This window comes from Trifolium pratense, linkage group LG3 (assembly GCF_020283565.1).
Source record: "Trifolium pratense cultivar HEN17-A07 linkage group LG3, ARS_RC_1.1, whole genome shotgun sequence".
Taxonomy (NCBI): domain Eukaryota; kingdom Viridiplantae; phylum Streptophyta; class Magnoliopsida; order Fabales; family Fabaceae; genus Trifolium; species Trifolium pratense.
In genome coordinates this window covers 27,735,713-27,755,500 of record NC_060061.1, presented here as the reverse complement: position 1 = coordinate 27,755,500, position 19,788 = coordinate 27,735,713, and the positions used below count along the sequence as shown (strand labels likewise).

Here is a 19,788-nt window from a genome sequence, read left to right as displayed (position 1 = left end):
TTTATTTTGTCCGGGCGTTCGCCCTTCTGATGTAATCGACAATTATGGCCCTTCGGGGTCTTTAACTATCAGTACTTTAATTTATTCTCTTGCCTTTTCGCCTTTATCTTATATCTAGATTTAGGGTTTGTATGGCGATGCTTTTAATTTCCTCGGAATGTCGAATCGGCCGTTTATACGCTTCAACGTTTTTAGGTTCGTGCGTTGATTATTTTTTCGTTGCGATGACCTGTATGCTTGCGCTCGACTAGTTTTGAGGTTTTTAACTTGACAAATTTCCAAACATTCTATGCGCCGAGCTATGTAATTCTTCGCGCTAGTGTGTGTCTGGATGGTGGTCATCGTTATGGTAGCTGGTACCATTGATGCCGAGCTCAGAAGGTGCGGGGAACCATTCTAAGTGTTTGGAGATGTTAATCCAAACTAACAACGAGGAGAGGGGCTGTTGTTAAGCTTTCCTCCTCGGGGTGTGAACATCCCATCGCGAGCTGGGGTTCTACCGGACGTGTACTACGACGATGGTGTTCCGTGGTCTAGAACTATCCTCGCCAACATCATCGAGTTCTAAATGCCTCGACTTTGTTTTATATTTTAGGATTCATGCCCGTACCTAAGCACTCCTCCGTTGTATAGGCGTGCTTCTCATGGGCGAAGACACAGCCTTCGTTGAGGGACGGTTTTGAACTTCTCTCAACTGTAGTATTGTTTGAGCTTTTCGGCATTCCAAGGTCGAGGAATTTCTTTTCCGTAAAGATCTTCCAAATAATAGGCACCGTTTTCGGTTTTGGCTCGATAAGGTCCCTCCCAATTTGCCGCGAGTTTACCCTCGCGAGAATCTTTTTGGTTGCGTCGGAGTACTAGTGTCCCAACGTCAAATTCTCGCTTGATGACCTTTTTGTCATGCCGTTTTGCTATTTTTTGTTTCAAAGTAGCTTCTCGGAGGGCTGCGCCGTCTCGGAGTTCTTCCAAGAGGTCGAGCTCCTCTCTGAGCATTTCGTGGTTGTCTTCCCCTTCAAGGGGTACTTCCGTTCGGAAGGAGGATGCTCCGGTTTCTACTGGAATTACGGCCTCTGTTCCGTACGTCAGTCGGAAGGGCGTTTCTCCCGTTGTAGAATGTGGAGTGGTTCGGTATGACCATAGTACGCTGTGTAGTTCTTCTGTCCATTTTCCCTTTGCTTCATCCAACCTTCTTTTGAGTCCTCGTAGTATAACCCTATTTGCAGCTTCGGCTTGGCCGTTCGTTTGAGGGTGTTCGACAGAGGTGAAATGTTGGGTTGTACCTATTTTTGCCATGAACTCTCGCACTTTCTTGTCCGTGAATTGAGTTCCGTTATCTGTAACGACAACTTGAGGGATCCCAAACCTCGCAAGTATATTGCGTTTGAAGAATCGCAACACGTTGAATGTTGTGATGTGGGCGAGAGGTTCGGCTTCGATCCATTTTGTGAAGTAGTCGACAGCTACTATTAAGTATTTATTTTGTCCTGCTGCCGTTGGAAACGGTCCTAAGAGGTCCATCCCCCACCAAGAAAACGGCCACGGGGAGGATAGCGTTCTTAGCTCGTTTGGAGGGGCCAAGTGCATATCCCCGTGACGTTGGCATTTGTCACATTTGTTGACATGCTCCTTTGCGTCTGCTTGCATGGTAGGCCAATAGAATCCTGCTCGCAAAGCCTTTCTGGCCAAGGAGCGTCCACCGATGTGTTGACCGTTTATTCCTTCGTGGATTTCGCCGAGGATCGAGGCTACCTCGCTTTCCTCGACACATCTTAGTAGAGGGATGGAAAATCCTCGGCGATACATTTTTCCGTTTAGGATTACGTATGCGCAGGCTCTTCTTTTTACCTTAGCTGCCTCCTTCTTATCAAGCGGGAGGTTTCCAGTGTTCAGAAATTCGAACACAGGCGTCATCCAGCTGTTGGCGTCGATCTCGCATATCAGGAATACCTCAGTGGGTTTCACTATGCTTGGTTTGGATAGCGTTTCCTGAATAAGCGATTGATTTCCGCCTTTCTTTCTTTTAGTGCTTGCGAGCTTTGATAAGATATCTGCTCTTGCATTGTGTTCGCGAGGAACGTGCTTGATTTCGGTTTGTCTGAATTTGGTTAATTTTTCTTTGATCAAGTTTAAGTATTCCGTGAGTCGCTCGTCTTTTGTTTGGTATTCCCCGGTTATTTGTGATGCGACGAGCTGTGAGTCCGTGAATATCTTAATTTCCTCGGCTTCCATATCCTGAGCCAACCTTAATCCTGCCAAGAAAGCTTCGTACTCGGCTTGATTGTTTGTGGTTGGAAAGGCGAGTTCGAGTGAAACTTCTATGAGCACTCCTTCACCGCTTTCGAGTATGATACCTGCGCCGCTCCCTTGTGGATTTGAGGATCCATCTACGAAGATGGTCCATTTGTTTTTATCCGGGGTAGACGACGTGGTCATTTCGGCTATGAAGTCTGCTAGTACTTGGGCTTTTAAAGCCTTTCTGCTTTCGAAAAAGATTTCGAATTCGGACAACTCGAGCGACCATTTTAGCATTCGTCCCATCATATCTGGCCTCGCGAGGAGTTGCTTAATCGGTTGATCGGTTCGAACCACGATGGAGTGAGCTAAAAAATAGTGTCTTAGCTTCCTCGCGGCCATGACTACTGCTAAGGCCGTTTTTTCAATCTGTAAATACCGGAGTTCTGGTCCTTGCAGAGCCTTGCTCACGAAATAGACGGGTTTTTGCCCTTGCTCGGTTTCTCTTATGAGAACGGCGCTGATGGCCTCCGATGCTACGGCGAGATAAAGATATAAGGTTTCCCCTTCGTTTGGTCGCGTTAGGACTGGAGGCTCGGATAGTGCTCGTTTTAAGTGTTGTAGCGCATCCTCGCATTCCTTTGTCCATTCGAATGCGGATTCTTTTCTAAGTAATTTGAATAAAGGTAGCGCGTGTTGAGCGGATTTTGCGACAAAACGAGATAAGGCTGTGAGCATCCCATTCAATGATTGTATTGATTTCTTTGAGTCCGGCGTGGGAAATTCAAAGAATGCTCTGCATTTATCGGGGTTAGCTTCGATTCCTCTTTCGGTTAAGTAAAACCCGAGGAATTTCCCAGCTTTTACGCCGAACGTGCATTTTTCAGGATTGAATCTCATGTTATACTTTCTCGCTTGGTCGAACACTCTTTTTAGATGGGCTGTATGATCGACTTCCTCCTCGGATTTGACGATCATATCATCCATGTAGACTTCGAGCATGTCACCGATTTCATTATTGAAGACTTTGTTCATCATCCTTTGGTATGTGGCACCTGCGTTTTTAAGCCCGAAAGGCATTACGTTGTAATAATAATTACCGGATTCGGTCATAAACGCTGTTTTCTTTTTATCGATTTCAGCCATTTTTATTTGATTATAACCCGAGTACGCATCCATAAATGATAGTAATTTAAATCCTGATGAATTATCTACTAATTTATCTATGTTAGGTAAAGGGTAAGCGTCTTTAGGGCAAGCCCTATTAAGATCGGTATAATCAACACACATGCGCCATTTTCCATTCGATTTCTTAACAAGTACAACATTGGATAGCCAGGTGGTATACCTAGCTTCCGAAATGAAATTTGCCTCGAGGAGGTCTTTTACAGCTTTTTCAGCAGCCTCCGCTTTTTCGGGAGACTGCTTCCTACGCCGCTGAACAACGGCACTAGCCCTAGGATCTAAAGTCAACTGGTGACAAGCGACCTCAGGGTCGATGCCAGGCATCTCTGCAGCGCTCCAGGCGAACAGTTCAGCATTGTCCTTAAGGCAGGCGATCAGCTGTTTTTTGACCAAGTCGGGGAGTCCAGTTCCAATCTTGATCCCTTTGAGGGGGTCTTCGCCCAAGGGCACCAGTTCGAAATCTCCGTCCGGGATGGGGCGGTAGATTTTCTTTTCAGCATCGGCGAGGTCCTTCTGTTTTTCTTCTTGATGCTCTTTTTTCGTGAGTCGAGCATCGATGTCGATGGAACCTCCAATAGTGTTTATCCCCTGATTTTTCTTTTCAGTTTTCTTGGGGGTTGTCACGGTGCTCAGATTTTTTGCCGCGGCCTCGAAGCATCTCCTCGCAGCAGCTATGTCGCCGTTGATGGTGGCGACCTGGTCGTCCAGTGTGTAGTATTTTAGTTTCAAGTGAACGGTGGACGACACAGCAAACAGCTCCGCCAAAGTAGTTCTGCCGATGATGCAGTTGTACAGCGAGGGACAGTCGACGACCATGAATTGCGTCCTCACGGATTTCATAGCCTTTTCCTCGCCGAAGGTGACGATGAGATCCACGTATCCCCAAGGCTTGGTAGTCGACCCGTTGAACCCCTGAAGGTCGGGTCCTACATATGGAACCAAGTTCTTCTCTGACAGCTGTAGAGTTTTGAATAGCCCCGAGTACATTACGTCGCACGAGCTCCCCTGATCTACGAGGATGCGGTGGACGTCGAAGTTCGCCATGCGAGCCCTTACCAATAGTGGTATCTGATAGTTTGGCGAGCCCCCAGGAACTTCTGATTTGTAGAAGGCCAGCGGGTCGGAGCCTCCCTCAGGTTTGGTGACGGTGATGGGAGTCACCGAGCAAACGTTTTCCAACTCCTCGAACTTTCTTTTTACCGATCCGAGGGTGATTTTGTTTAGCCCTCCACCTGTTATCACCAGTGCTTTTGGGAAGTTTTCCCATGAGCCATTCAGGTGGGCGTTGAAATGTCTCATGAGCGCTCCCTCGTCTGACCCCGGGGATGGGAGTGGAATTTCAGGTGCTGAGATGGCAAGCGCCTGAGGGACGATGCCTCTGTTTTCCTGCTCGGGAACATCAATGGCCATTGCGACCTCTTGAGGCTCCCTCCTTGGTTGTTGTTGTTGTTGTTGTGCTTGTTCGTCGTTCTGAACATATCTTCGGGCATAACCCTTTTGTATCAGAATCTCTATGGCATCTTTTAAGTGGACACAGTCCTCAGTGACGTGTCCATGGCTTTTATGATAGCGACAGAATTTCGTCCTATCAGTATTTGCCTTCATGGGCTGCTGTCTTGGGAAGTGGATCCCAGCCTTTTTGAAGTCCGCAGCGGAGACTTCGGCGAAAATGCGATCTCTTGACGCATTCAGTGGAGTGTATGTTGTGAATTTTCCCCGAGGAGGTTTGGAATCTTTAATCCTTTCCTCCTTTTGCTTTTCGTTACCTCTTCGCGAGGTTCCAGCTTCATCTTTTTCATGGTTCCTGGTTTTTTCTTGACTTTTAGGCCTTCTTAGATCTTTGGCCCTCTGTTTCTCCTCGTAGGCAATGTACTTCTTTGCCTTTTCGAAGAATGCATCCAGCGTCTTCGGCTCTTCGATACTGACAGCTTTAGCAAAGTCGCTGTCCGGATGTAGTCCCCTGTCGAGGAGATACAGCTTCATACTCTCCTCGACCTTCACTTCTACGGCTGCTTTGTTGAACCGTTCGAGGTAGGCCCTTAGAGGCTCGTTCTCGCCTTGGATAATGGCTTCGAGGGTTGCTTCAGTTTTTGGGTGACGCCTCGAGGAAGTGAAGTGAGCCCGGAAGCGGGCGCACAGGTCCGACCAAGAGTCTATGGATCCTGGCGCCAAGCTCTTGTACCAAGCCATAGCGCCTTTCCTCAGAGTTGTGGGAAAGAGCTTACACTTGATAGAGCCTCGTACATTTCTGTACTCGAGGAGAGCTTCAAGATTTTCGATGTGCTCGTCCGGATCTGTCGAGCCATCGTAGGTATCCATTGCCGGTGGTTTCTCGAGTCCGACCGGTAGGGGGAGTTCTCGGATCCTTCGGGAGAGGGGGCCTTGGTGACTGTCCCTTTCTTCCGGGGACCGGTTCCTTTGGCGGCGAGGAGGGTTGTCCCTTCTAGGGGAATGTCTCCTCGGCGGGGTGGAGTTTCGAGATATAGCCTCGTTTCTCCTCGGGCTCGACCTCCTTTCGCTTCTGTGGCGAGGTGGTGAGCGAGACCTGGAGTAGGTTCTGCTCCTCACAGGTGTGGGTGAACGGCGAGCTGGGCGAGCTTGCGCCGTGACCCTCGACTCAGCAATTGCGTCGATGCGACGGCTTTGTTGCTCGAGCCTTTGATTCTGCTGCTCGTATCGCTGGTTCTGCTGCAGCAGTAAGTCCGACTGGCGGTTGATTGCGTTGACCAGCGCAGCCATCATTTCTTGCATGGGAACGCCCGGAGGGATAGCCACTGCCGGAGTCGCCTGTGGCGGGGTAGCCACAGGGATCTGCGGTTCTTCTGGGTTGTAGGGCTCGTAGTGTGCGTCTTGCCCCTCTTGGCCATCTTCCGTCACGGAGGCGAACTGGCCGTCCAGCGGGTGGTACGGCGCGTAGTCCATTGGTTGAGCGTTGTTCTCCGCCACGTGCTCCGGGATTTGATGGTTGTTAACGCCAGCCATTGGTCGCGAAGAAGGTGTTTTGAAGGAAGTTTTAGTTTTTGGTTTGGTTAAACAGGGAAACTAGCGTCCCCACAGACGGCGCCACTGATCGTGTTGATCAGAATGATGCGACTTCGCCGGCGTTTGCGGTGGTTGAGAGCGTTGAGACCCCTGTTGAAGCGGAGGGGGGTTGTGTACCTGCAGGCACTCCGACGCTCAAGTCAGTTTGTGTTGTAAGGTTTTCTTAGCTATAAAAATGCGTACCTTGCAAATGAAGTGGAGATGCATATATATAGCCCCCAGCGCTGGGCTAAGGCCCTTGATGGCATTAATGGCCATCAAGTGGCTGCCGGAAAACGGCTTGGAGGCCTTGATGTGCAGTAAATGCTCATCATTCCGGTTTTCGGCCGTTACAATACGTAAGAGTATCAGACCGTTGGAGTCTTGCTCGGATCGTGTATGTTCGACACCTTCTGATGCTCGAGCTCGATGCTCGGCCCAGAACAATATATTTTATTAAAAACCACTCTATTTCTAGCTCATCAAATGGTAAAAAATTGCGAGGACATTTGATATGCCGAGACCCAGCAGAAAATTCGAACTACAATTTTTCTTTTTAGAACTATTTAGTGTATGTTAGTTTCAGCGTTCAATTCTTCTGATGAAAAAGAAATATGGCAAAACTGTTGATAACTTTGATATATATTATGGATTGTGACATGATTATTCCAAACCGCAGTTCTGGATTGAGATTCACTGCAGTTCAAATTGCCTGCAGTTCCCAAAGTTTACACATAAAACTACCCCTTTTATTTTTGGGTCTTGTTAACATGTGTATATAGGGCACATGATAAAGTATTTTAATATAGAAATTTAACATTTAATGATACAGGACATTTAATGCTTGAAAAGTTAAAATGCACAAATTCTAAAGCATAATTTCTATTTTTACTATCTTAACATGTGTCATATATGCACAGGTTAACATTCTCCTTTATTTTTTTGTTAAAATTATATTTTTTTTCTCTTATAAAAAAAATTCACTCTCTCACAAAATGTATTACTGCACCTTTACTGCAGTATTTTCAACTGCAGGAAATCCAAACCGCAGTTCTAGCTAGTAATCTGGTTTTAGATTTGCCTATAAGAAAAATATATTAATGATTACCAGCAAAAATTTTTCAAAAAACCCAATTTTCTAATTCTGCTCTCTAAAGTTAGGGTACCCCGTGAGTTGTTTTGACACACTGAGAAACTTTGTCAAGACTCATAATTAAGATAGTTTTAAAAACCGGACCGGACCGGCCGATCTGACCGGTCGGACCGGGAACCGGTGGGGTGGCCGACTCGGTTAGCATGCAGAACCGGTTCTGCTTTAAAACCGTCGAAAACCGCTGTGACCCGGCCGGGTTGATGGCTGAACCGGGAACCGGGTTAACCCGCACGCGTGAACCGAACCGGTTTGAAGAGGAAATCAATTATTTCAAAAAAATTCTAAATATTTTTTTTTGCTTATCAAAAAAAAAAAAAAAAAAAAAAAAAAAAAAAAATTTCTAAATATGTTGCATATGGGAGTTGAACTCAGGTTACTTGGATACAACAGCATCACTATTACCACTAGGTCACTCACATTTATGTGTTATTCTAAATAACTGAAATATATTTAATACTAGTATATTAGTTATAAAACACCATGGCATGTATTAATAAATACATTGATATTTTTTTCCTTATTATTTTTAATTTAATATATATTCACTCTTTTATTTTAATGTAATATATTAAATTATGTATTATTTTTTTTGGACTTATAAATTATGTTGTTCTACTTAAAAATTATGATATAATAATACTTTTATTGACTAAATTATAATATTATACGGTTAGATATGTGAATCAAAATATAAATAATGATGAAATGAATAGCTTTTGAGTTTTTTCTTTTAAATATATGAAATTTTATTGAAAAAAGTTTGAAGAAATTTTTTTTAAATTTTTTATATAAGCTGGGTCAATAGTCATGCGGTCTGACCAGTGACCCATTGGTCTGACCAATTAACCAGTGACCCAGTACCTTGACCGGGTCGATCACCGGTCCGGTTTTAAAACATTTTAGCTAAAACGTTACGTACTACACATGATGAACTCTTCACTCAAATTAATTACTAAATTAAGATAAACCACTGCACCTATCCAAAATAAGACTAAGCTTCGTTATATAAATATATACCTTGACTTTTCTCTTCCCTTGAGTGTTCTTAGATTGACTTGATGATTTTCTTCCTTTCCCACCACCATCTTTTTGCAAAGGTGGATTCACAACCACATATTCATCCCTTTTGCTCACTGTCTTTTCCGAACCTTGACGACCTGAATAAATTGTTTTATCTTTGTTTTTTGAATAACTCTTTTCATCTGTTTTATTCATAGCGGATGAGTTTATATCAGATTCCTCTCCATAACTTGCGGAGAATTCGGTAAACATCTCGGAGTCCATATCCAAATCGGGCAAGATGTCTCCATCGAGGTTGATGCCAACAAAGAAGTCGTCGAAGTTAATGTTTTCCAATAAATTTTCATCGGAAAGGTCACCGAATTCATCGGTTGTAATCGAAAAACTCTCCATCTCTCCTTGGTTTTCATCTTTGGTGCTCCTCAATGGTGACACTGCAAGCATCAATAATCCTAGATCCACACTCAACTACTCAATTACCTTCTAACAATAACCAAATCAGAAGAAATATGAATAATAATTTTGTTAAATATCCTTGTAATAAATTAAGCACTGTTACTTAGTTCACGTGCATGAAATTTTAGAAAAGAATAGCATTGATAGAGTTTATATTGTAAGTTTTTGAGAGGAAAGGTGAGTCAGTGAGAGTGAGAGAACGTGTGCTCAAATAATGGTAGAGTTTGGTGATTGAAAACATATTGAAGCAATGATATGATTTATGTTGCCTTTTTTGGAAGTGGTGCCAAGAGAGTATGTGGAGAAGGAGAATGGATGTGAACCACAATTTTGTTAGAGTTTCAAAAGAAATTTTGTTTTTATGTGTTTGTTTTTGGAGTGTCTGTGCTACTTGCAGTGTTGTTCTGTTTCCATTGCATTATTATTCTTGTTCGTGGATACCCTTTTTTTGAATAGTCAAGAGTTTTCTGAAAATTATTCATCACAAGTGTTCTCGTGAGCTAGATAGATTTTTTGAATTAAACTGTACTATAATATTACTGAGCATATATATAAGAGCTCGTTTGGCTGGTTTGGCGCTGAATCTAGTAGAGAGGAATATGATCTTCTGCATGCAACTGTGATTGAAATGGACTGAAACCACTTGATGTCATAATTGACTCGGTCCAATGAACTAGTGAAACCGGATATTGATGGTGAAAACTAAAAAAAAAGAGTTCAAGAGTTAAAACTTCATATATTCAAGTCTATTTCAAAATATTAATGAGCACAGATAAACAATGAAGAGACTAGAGAGAGATTTAGGTCTCCATCAAAGAAAAAAAAGAGAGATTTAGGTCGCTTCCCATAAAGTATGTCGGATTAATAACAGTATAGTGAAAATGAAAAGGAATTATGCCTTATCATATTTGAAAGGTTGACCGGTGTAAAAATGGACTGCTGTAATTTAAGCACTTAGAGATAGCCTCTGTTTATCTTGTTTAATTTCAATGATAGTCGCATAATTATATTGGAAGATAATTACCATTATTTGAACTTAGAGATGAGCTCTAAAAAGTCGGGGATGACATTGGTGAGAGACAATACACAAAATGAGTGCACACAATAGAGCTTAGGGTTTTGAATGTGGAGGGGCTCTTGTGGAGTTCTAGGATTTGACAACACATTATAAGAATTGCTCTTGGTGAACAATTAGGGATAGTTTATAAGTAACTTCAATTTGTAACTCTCTTGGAAAAAGAAATAATAGATATTATAGGATTTGCTCATGTTTGACGCTTGAAGCTAATTTCTTGCGACTATTTTGTATCTCTCGTAAAGACTCTGATGAGATTAGAGAGTTTCCCTCTCCTCCAAATGTAGGACAATTTTGGATGGGATTACGTAAACAATTTTGTTGTCTTTGTTTTCTCTTCTCTCTTTATCTTGTTGTTCTTTGGATTGATTGTGTGACTTTGCTTTACAAAAATGGTTTGTTTGGCAAAACCAAAAATTTGACTTATATCTTATAGCTTATAGTCAGGATGATGGTACTAAAAATCCAGAGAAATGATAGATAAGATTTCTTACCTTGCTTATGAGAAATTGATATGTTCTTGGTCATGGATTCACTCTTACATGTATGATCGCTTACCTCTCTTATCTATAGGATTGATGATTAATCGTGGATTCTTACATCTGCACACTTGTCACCTAGTAGAAATGCATAGGATGCGGGAGTAGTTAGTAGGGTGGCAAAAGTAAATATCTTTTTAACACTCTCCTACTTGCTCCATAAACTAAGGCCAGTTAACCGAGGAGCCCAAAAGTGTGAATTTTGGGCCTTAAGTATGTACAAATAGAGGCCCATTTAAACCAAAGCAAATCCTTGGAAACAAGAAACCTCCATCTACTAAATTCTCCGAAGTCCCTTTTCACCAAGTATTCACCACCAGAACTCAATTCGCGAGATTTTAACTTCTTTTTTTATCTCGCAACAATTCAATCTCCTTTTTCATCTCACTTTAACTCGCACTTAGGGTTTCCCAATTCCTTCTTCGATGGCTCCCGAACCTAATCGCACCGGTGCCGGCGCCAGTACCAGTGGTACCAAAGACGAAGCAGCGGCAAAGAAGAAGATCGAGAGTGAAGATCTGGTAAGTCGAAAAGCCATGATTCGAATTTTCAGTTGATCTATTACTCAATTTTAGGGTTCAAATTTGTGTTAAGCTTTCTTGAGGTAAACAAATTCGATCGTTTTTGTTATAATCCGTGCAGTCAGATGAGGATTTGGCTTTGAAGCAGCAGCTGGAGTTGTATGTTGAGAGGGTTCAGGATTCCGACCCGGGATTGCAGAAGATTGCCCTTGAAAGCATGAGGTAAAACCTAATTTCGTAGTTGAGGAAAATTTTATTAGAGTGGGAATTTAATATTATTTTAATATTAAATTGTGTATTTGTGTATTGAAATTGAAATTGGAATCTATGGTTGTATTGTAGACAAGAGATACGTACATCCACCAGCTCCATGACTTCAGTGCCCAAGCCACTAAAGTTTCTTCGCCCACATTATGGTACTCTTAAGGCATATTATGAAACTATGGCGGAATCGGAGTTGAAGGTATTACTATTTGTGTGTTTTGGTGATGCATTTGTATGAAATGATAGTATGGTATTATGATGCTTAACTGGTTTTTCTTTCCTTATTATTGCAGAAGTACTTGGCTGACATTTTATCAGTATTGGCCCTTACAATGTCTGCTGAGGGAGAACGAGTGAGTTTTCTATATTTAGAAATAGTTTTTTTTAATGATTGTCTCGATTGTGTTCAAGTTTCATGGTGTACCTTTCTTATGACAATTTTTAATACCCAATTCTGACTTTACCATAGTCCGTTCTCTTCCATCTTTTCTCCTTTCCTTCCGAATTGTACTGCCTATAATGTGTTTTTCTCTTTCTTTCTTCACTAAACCTCTCACACTCCATTGGGTTCTTCTTTTAGACAATCTTTTTCCTATGAAACCATTGCACAACAGTTTTCATTCAGCTGTTATATTGACTCTTCTTGCCAATGACTGCCAGGAAAGTCTCAAATACAGATTACTAGGTTCAGAGGGCGATATTGGTTCGTGGGGACATGAGTATGTTAGGTGAGAATTATGTTTTTTCGGCATTGTGTTTGTGTTTTATATGGTTGAAGATGAACTTTTGTTGTAAACAACTGAATCACTTGGAAGATTTTAGATTTTGGTGACGAAGGTTTGACTTAACAAGAGTTAATTATACCATCAATCTCAATCTTATATTTTCTTTTGATGTCAGAAATTTGGCTGGAGAAATTGCACAAGAATATGCAAAACGACAGGTGGGATATCTGGCTAATTTAAATGCCCTCACTGAAGCATTTTCTATACTCTTTTTTTAGTAATGTTTATTATTGCAAATTTAGTTTAGTGTTATTGCTTATAAGTGATTGTTTTCAAATTGTGCGTTGACAGAGTGAAGAGGCCCCCATTGATGATCTCATGGAACTTGTTCAGCAGATAGTTGCTTTTCACATGAAGGTATGGTCTAATAGCATTCATTTTACTAAAAAAATTGTTACTATATGGAATATTGACGCAACAAGATGCATTAGAAGAAGACTGTTAATCATGTTTTTGACTAATTTTAATTTGCTGCAGCACAATGCTGAGCCAGAGGCTGTTGATCTTTTGATGGAGGTAATATCTCAGATCCTTCTTTTGGGTTTTCGCAAACTATTCAGAAAATGAACTGAATGTTTTCATGTAATAAAATTTTATTGTTAGGTTGAAGACCTAGATATGTTGATTGAGCATGTTGACAAAACAAATTTTAAGAGGACTTGCCTGTATCTTACAAGTTCAGCTAGGTAAGTCTGACCTCAGCTTATGTTTTAAGAGAATCAATTAACTTCGGAACAGTTATAAAGAGAAAAGAGCAGTTTATCATTTATGGTTTAAAGATTTTTTTCCCCCAATCTATTACACTTTACAACTGTTTCTTCAATTTCCCGTTTGTAAGGTATATCTATATCTATCTATATTATATCTTTCTGAATTGTCATAATTTAATTATTAAGTGATGTCATTGATTATCATCCTTGACACTTCAAAGTGATTCAGTGCTTTGGGCATGAGAATTATTGTAGCTTGACGGATGCTTGGACCTCTTAATACTGTTCTGGCTGCGTTTGAGTATATGTGTTTGAGTATACCAAGTGTCCTAGTCATAGTATTTTCGATAAAGAGACAAGAGAAAGAATAAAAAATTAAAAATATGATTAATGTTGTGAGTAGCTACTGACGCTAAAAGGTTAAGCACTAATCCAATTGTAGGTGGGGATACCAGACTCAATCCTAACTGAATAGGGAAACTAATCAAGATTACAACCAAGTGACAAGAACCTAATTCTATTCTATGAGATCATTCAAGAAACTCAGATACGAATAGTATAAATGTATAAGGAGAATGTTAACTTGTGACCTTAAGGGCACATGTTAAGAAGATAAATGTGGAAAAAATTTTATTGAACTTGTGGTGTATTCAATTATCTAAAAATTAAATTCTTTGTATCATTAAATGTTATATTTCTATTTTTAGGTAGCTTAACATGTGCCCTTAGGGCACAAGTTAACATGACCCAATGTATAATTGTAAGTTAAGATATTTTTACATATTATAACACTAAGTATTAGATGTTATTGTTTCTCATGACAGAATAGACTGAAATGATATGTTTCTGCTCTGAAACATATAAATTTTGTATTTAAAAGCGTTTAAAAAGCGATTTTTACACACAAGGTTTATTAGATGGAGTATGATTTGCAAGTGGGGAGAGTAGTTTAAAGGTTTGTTGGATATAGTCATTGGCTTGGCTCTGGATCTATTTTAAGATATAAGGGTCAATTGGCATGGCAATGAGGTCTTATTGACTCTGACCGGCATGCTAAAAAATTTATTTAAATTTTACAGGTATCTTCCTGGACCTGATGATATGCTAGTTTTGGACATTGCATATTCGATCTATCTAAAATTTGAAGAATATCCAAATGCACTCCAAATTGCATTGTTCCTGGATAACCTGCAGGTGTGACACTGGAATCCTTTCTTTATTTAATTCTTATTTGTGTTTGATATTCTCTTTATGGATTATCCATATACCGTAAAGAACTAATTTCTATAATGTGTTCCTTAAAAGCTTTTGTGGTTTGAAACTAACTATTTGCAGTGTTGTTGACAGCATGTGAGGCAGGTGTTCACCTCTTGTGATGATGTGCTGCGAAAGAAGCAATTCTGTTACATACTTGCACGCCATGTAAGTCCTGGATTCTGTTTTAGTACTCGATGATTGATTTTTAGCTGGAGTTTCCTTGCCTGCGATAATGGATGTAACTGTTGCATGTCAGTTTTTTACACTAAATTTATATGATCGACTCTAGCTATATGTTGGCAAATCAGAAAGCAACAGGGTGTCTGAGAGACTGAAAATTCCACTCTAAATTATATTTTGGGACTCTTTTTTATCGTTTTTGTGATGCATTCAGGGAATCACTTTTGAGCTTGATGAGGAAATGGTCAATGATGATGAAGACCGAGAAGTGTTGCAAGATATCGTAAACAATTCCAAGTTAAGTGAAGGATATCTGACTCTTGCTCGTGATATTGAAGTCATGGAGCCCAAGTCCCCTGAAGATATATACAAGGTGCATTTCTGATGTTAAATTTATTCTTGGTGTAATGAATACTTGACTACATATGACTCCCAAATCATGCGAAGGTTTTACATCTAATGCTCTGAGATTTAAGTATTTTTTTTTAATTAAATTATAGTTTAATTTAATGAAAGGAAACCAAGTGGTTGAGTCCAAGTATAGTTAACAAGTTTCAGTTGAGGTCAAATCGATCGGGAGTACCCGAGTTTGATCCTTGGCCGGAACAATCCGATGAATTCTAAATTACTAGAGTACTTTTACCCTAGTAACTAGAGGATTAAGACAAGAAAAAAAAGGATAGACAATTGAATCGTGTGTTTTTTTTTATAAAAAAATTGGTATGGATACGTTAGTTTTGTGGATAGCTTATAGCTGCTTGTCATTTCTATGGGGTTCTATTGATAATTGCATGTGATTGAGTTTGAGGACCCAGTTGATTCCAATTTGTTATGCATTTGTTGAATTCAGGAATCAGGACCCATCTGTATACCCTAAAATGATTTTTTTTTTGGTTGAAAAATCTGTTGATTATTATAATCTTTTAAAGACATTCATAAATTAAAGTAATGTTTTCCTTTAAAATAAGCAGAAACAGACAGAATTGTCACAAAACTGCATTTATTTCAGTTTTTTAATTGTCTTGCTACTAAAATTGTCATATTCATTACTTATAATTTTTTCACAAAAGAACTTTTATTAAATGGAACAATAGTTTCTGATGTGTTGGATTCTCTTATTAAAATTTGGTGCTCTGCTACGAGGTATCCTAGATTAATAAGTGGAAGAATTTATATTTTTGTTTTAGCCATAATTTATGTCAACACCATTATTTGAATTTTAAGAAATCATGTTTTTTTGTTTGTGTTATTGTTGTTTTTTCCTTTTTGGGATTTACAGAACGGTTATTAAGGTTTAAGTACTCTCCTTGCTAAAGCTGCAGCTCTTTCGATGCATCTTTTTTTCAAACAGGATGATTCTTGTAAACACTGCTTTACATTGATTGTAATTGTGTACCAACATTACAACTTTATGCAACCTGCTGCAAGAAACCTGTGCAGAGTCTGAATTTTTTAATCTATGGTTGTACTCTCATGTTCAATGATATCAGAAAAACATTGTTTTTAGCTATGCTTTTTTTTCTGTCTCAAGTGTGCCGCTTTGTAGATTTGTTTTGACCTCACGTTTTACTCTGATTTGTTTTTTCCTAGGCACATTTGCTTGATGGCCGGGCAAGTGCTGGTGCAAGTGTTGACTCAGCCAGACAGAACCTTGCTGCTACTTTTGTTAATGCATTTGTTAATGCCGGCTTTGGTCAGGTACAGTGAACCTTATATTTCAAGATAATATATGTTGAATATGCTGTGATTTGTATTTATGTTGTCCTTTCATTCCATAACTGTTGTGCAGGATAAGTTAATGACTGTTGCATCAGATTCTTCAAGTAGTGGTTCTTCTGGAAATTGGCTTTTCAAAAACAAGGAACATGGGAAGACTAGTGCTGCAGCAAGTCTGGTATGAGTTTGTTACTTATTTATGGATTGCATAACTTTCATTATATATACTTATGTTATCCCGTGTATTATAACAGGGTATGATTTTACAATGGGATGTTGATTCTGGACTTGCTCAACTTGACAAATACTTCCATAGTAATGATAACCATGTCATTGCTGGTGCATTACTGGGAGTGGGAATTGTTAATTGTAGTATCAAGAATGACTGTGATCCTGTGAGCTCCTTTTATATTTCCTTTACTCAGATGTATCTTTTAATTTTCTGTATTTGACCTTGTTTGATTCCTTTGTAGGCAATGGCACTCCTTGGTGATTATATAGATAAAGAAGATAGTTCGGCCAGAATTGGTGCAATTATGGGATTGGGAATTGCATATGTAGGTTCCCAGAATGAGCAGGTGAGTTGTTTCTTTCAGTAACACTCCTGGTTGAGATGCTTGTTGCTTTTCATTTGCTAATTTATATTTTTGTGACTTTTTTCTTTCAGTTGCGATACAAGTTGGCACCTATTCTGAGTGATCCTAAAGCTTCCCTTGATGTGATTGCTTTCACCGCAATTGCATTGGGCTTGATTTATGTGGGTTCTTGCAATGAGGAAGTTGCTCAAGCAATCATATTTACATTGATGGACCGGAGTGAGTCAGAGTTGGGAGAGCCTCTTACACGACTTTTACCTCTCGGCCTTGGTCTTCTTTATCTTGGGAAGCAGGTATTTACTTGTTTAGTAGTATCAGTTGCCTCTTTTGTTGTTCTTTTGCCTTCAGTTCATTAAAAAGGGGAACTTTGGTTCTACATAATTCCACCATGCTAGGTACAGGGCAGGGCTCGATCCATTGTGGATGTATTACATACAGCCTTGTTTATATTTGCAAAGCATTTGTAATCTTATGTTTAATTTCTGAAAACAGTTAGTGGAATTTTGCTATTATGTTGGGTCAAAGTCACTCCCGTGTAGTATTAACTCCATATTATGCTATGTAACAACAGGAAAGTGTCGAGGCAACTGCTGAAGTTTCAAAGACTTTTAATGAAAAAATTAGAAAGTATTGTGACATGACTCTACTATCATGTGCCTATGCTGGAACTGGGAATGTTCTCAAGGTACTCTTATAATATGGAGTACTTACATAACTTTTTAATGAAGAGATTTCTGCTGCAACCTTTTATGTTTATAATTGCTGGTGCTTATTTCATGTAGGTGCAAAATCTTTTGGGTCATTGTTCACAACATCTGGACAAAGGTGAAATGCACCAAGGTCCTGCGGTGCTTGGAATCGCTATGGTTGCAATGGCCGAAGAACTGGGTCTTGAGATGGCCATTCGATCGTTAGAACATCTTCTCCAGTATGGAGAGCAAAATATTCGTCGTGCAGTTCCTCTGGCACTTGGTCTACTCTGTATATCAAATCCAAAGGTAATAAATAGGTTTGCAACCTTGCATTTTATCACTTTGGTATTATTATTATTATTTAACAGTGTGGAACACATTATGACCTTGTTCCGAAAAGATGGCAGATGGTAAACATCTGCTGTAAATTTGTAATCACAAGCAAGATTTCGCGATTGTTTAATTTGCTAACCCTTTAATTGATCATCATAGGTCAATGTTATGGATACCTTAAGCAGGCTCAGCCATGATACTGATTCAGAAGTAGCAATGGTAAGACGGTAGAGCCTCTTATTTAATTGTGATGTTTGATTCTTGTTTATAAGTAAAGACACATTTTTTTAATTTGTATGCTACAGGCAGCAGTTATCTCCTTAGGTCTAATAGGTGCTGGAACAAATAATGCTCGAATTGCTGGCATGCTTAGGAATCTTTCAAGCTATTACTACAAAGACACCAGCCTTCTGTTCTGTGTATGTTTCAACTAAGTTGTCCTTATTTTCTAATTCCATTTGTTTCAATGTTCTCTGATTTTCTTTTATACACTACAGGTGCGGATTGCCCAAGGTCTTGTACATTTGGGAAAGGGATTATTAACACTTAATCCCTATCATTCTGACCGTTTCTTACTGTCGCCGTAAGTTAATTCTTATTTGTCATCTGTTTCTGTCGCTGACTGAGGTAGTGAATTCAAATGGCCTACTGTTTCGTTGTAATAATTTCTAATCGACATTACTCTTCTTTCAATTTTTATAGGACAGCGCTTGCAGGACTAATTACTATGCTGCATGCATGCCTTGATATGAAAGCCATCGTGTTGGGAAAATACCATTATGTTCTATACTTCCTCGTTTTGGCAATGCAGGTTTGTTTGAGTATCATTTCCTCTCTCGCTCCCCATTTGAAGCTAGTCTTACTTATTTTCTGTTGCAACAGCCAAGAATGTTGTTGACGGTGGGCGAGAATTTGAAGCCCTTATCGGTGCCTGTTCGGGTTGGCCAAGCAGTGGATGTTGTTGGACAGGCTGGTCGTCCTAAGACAATCACCGGCTTTCAGACCCACTCCACCCCCGTGCTCCTGGCTGCTGGGGATAGAGCAGAGCTAGCCACAGAAAAGTAACATACTATTGCCTTGTGAAATTTTCAAACAAGCTTTTGTTGTCTTTTAATACTAACAATTTTTTTTCTGCAGATATATCCCCCTATCGCCAATTCTTGAAGGTTTTGTGATTCTTAAGGAGAACCCAGATTATAGAGAAGAGTGAGGACCTTAATGATGTTTTTCTCATTTCATTGTGTCTGAACAGTGTTTAGTTATCTTACTTTTGAAATACTGTCAAAATGTAAAAGGAATTATTTTAAATTATTCCTTTTTAATATCTGTCCTCTGAGCATTTTTTTAATGTGTATTTGTGTATTTGAAAGATGGTCATGCAGACAATGTGGGTAGGTTTTACACGTACATTTTATTGTTTTTATCTTTTTGGTCGGGGAAAATGCTATTTATAACGACAAAAATCTCATAATAACACCATGATAGATATTTTGTCAAAAAAAAACGTCATGTTAGCATTTGCCATATAATATTATCAATTATTCCTTTTATTTTTTTTGGATATTTTTTGGTGTTTTTTGTTAAAAATTTTGGATAAATTTTTGGATAATTACGTATGATAATTGTTGGATAATATTATGATCTTTTTATTAATACCATCTTAGTTTATTGTAAATTATATATATATATATATCATAGTTTTAATGTATCGTTAATTACACGAGTCAAAGATAAATGTGCTCTTATTTTCTTTCTGTTATAGAAAAAAAAATGAAAAAGGCATAGGCAGTACAAAATTGAAACTTAAAATTAAAACATTATATTAGATAGAAAAATTACATCAATTTAGAGATACCATTGAGTAACAACTTTTGTGTCAAAAAAAAAATCAAGTAACAACTTCAAAATAAATATATCAATGGAATCTACCAGCCAAAAATTAGGATCTTCTGTTTCATTTGTAAATGGGGATCCCCACAGAAGTTATCCTGTTTAGGGATCCGAAGATGAGGAATTTTTCCCCGTGGGATGGGGATGGAGGAGAAAGTTCCCT

General features: G+C 39.4%; 3 protein-coding genes across 5 annotated transcripts in view; 1 reads left to right on the top strand and 2 right to left on the bottom strand.

Annotated features, from left to right (window-relative positions):
- Positions 1-9,481, bottom strand: part of LOC123913622 (transcription activator GLK1-like) — a 30,166-nt gene extending 20,685 nt beyond the window's left edge. Inside the window, exon 1 of one of the 2 annotated variants that reach the window (XM_045964428.1) lies at positions 8,609-9,481. In XM_045964428.1, the coding sequence (XP_045820384.1) occupies positions 8,609-9,055 (447 nt within the window). In that variant the 5' untranslated portion in view covers positions 9,056-9,481. The remainder of the gene's footprint in view (positions 1-8,608) is intronic. The other variant, XM_045964427.1, reaches the window with a different exon arrangement.
- Positions 691-7,922, bottom strand: LOC123913619. Its single transcript, XM_045964424.1, has one exon. It carries the CDS (start codon positions 6,397-6,399, stop codon positions 691-693), a length of 5,709 nt encoding a protein of 1,902 aa, XP_045820380.1. The 5' UTR covers positions 6,400-7,922.
- Positions 9,482-10,928: 1,447 nt separating the features above from the next.
- LOC123913620 (26S proteasome non-ATPase regulatory subunit 2 homolog A) lies at positions 10,929-19,285 on the top strand. Of its 2 annotated transcripts, XM_045964426.1 has the most exons (25): positions 10,929-11,202; positions 11,324-11,424; positions 11,545-11,665; positions 11,760-11,819; positions 12,127-12,194; positions 12,367-12,409; positions 12,543-12,608; positions 12,729-12,767; positions 12,855-12,937; positions 14,041-14,155; positions 14,309-14,383; positions 14,613-14,771; positions 15,989-16,096; positions 16,188-16,292; positions 16,369-16,509; positions 16,588-16,692; positions 16,782-17,003; positions 17,282-17,395; positions 17,493-17,708; positions 17,895-17,954; positions 18,041-18,154; positions 18,233-18,318; positions 18,438-18,546; positions 18,618-18,796; positions 18,873-19,285. In XM_045964426.1, the coding sequence occupies exons 1-25, from the start codon at positions 11,107-11,109 to the stop codon at positions 18,943-18,945; spliced, it is 2,658 nt and encodes an 885-aa protein (XP_045820382.1). In that variant the 5' UTR covers positions 10,929-11,106; the 3' UTR covers positions 18,946-19,285. The 2 variants fall into 2 exon arrangements, with proteins under 2 accessions (XP_045820382.1, XP_045820381.1); XM_045964425.1 differs by having other exon boundaries at positions 10,946-11,202; positions 12,543-12,767.
- Positions 19,286-19,788: the final 503 nt, after the last annotated feature.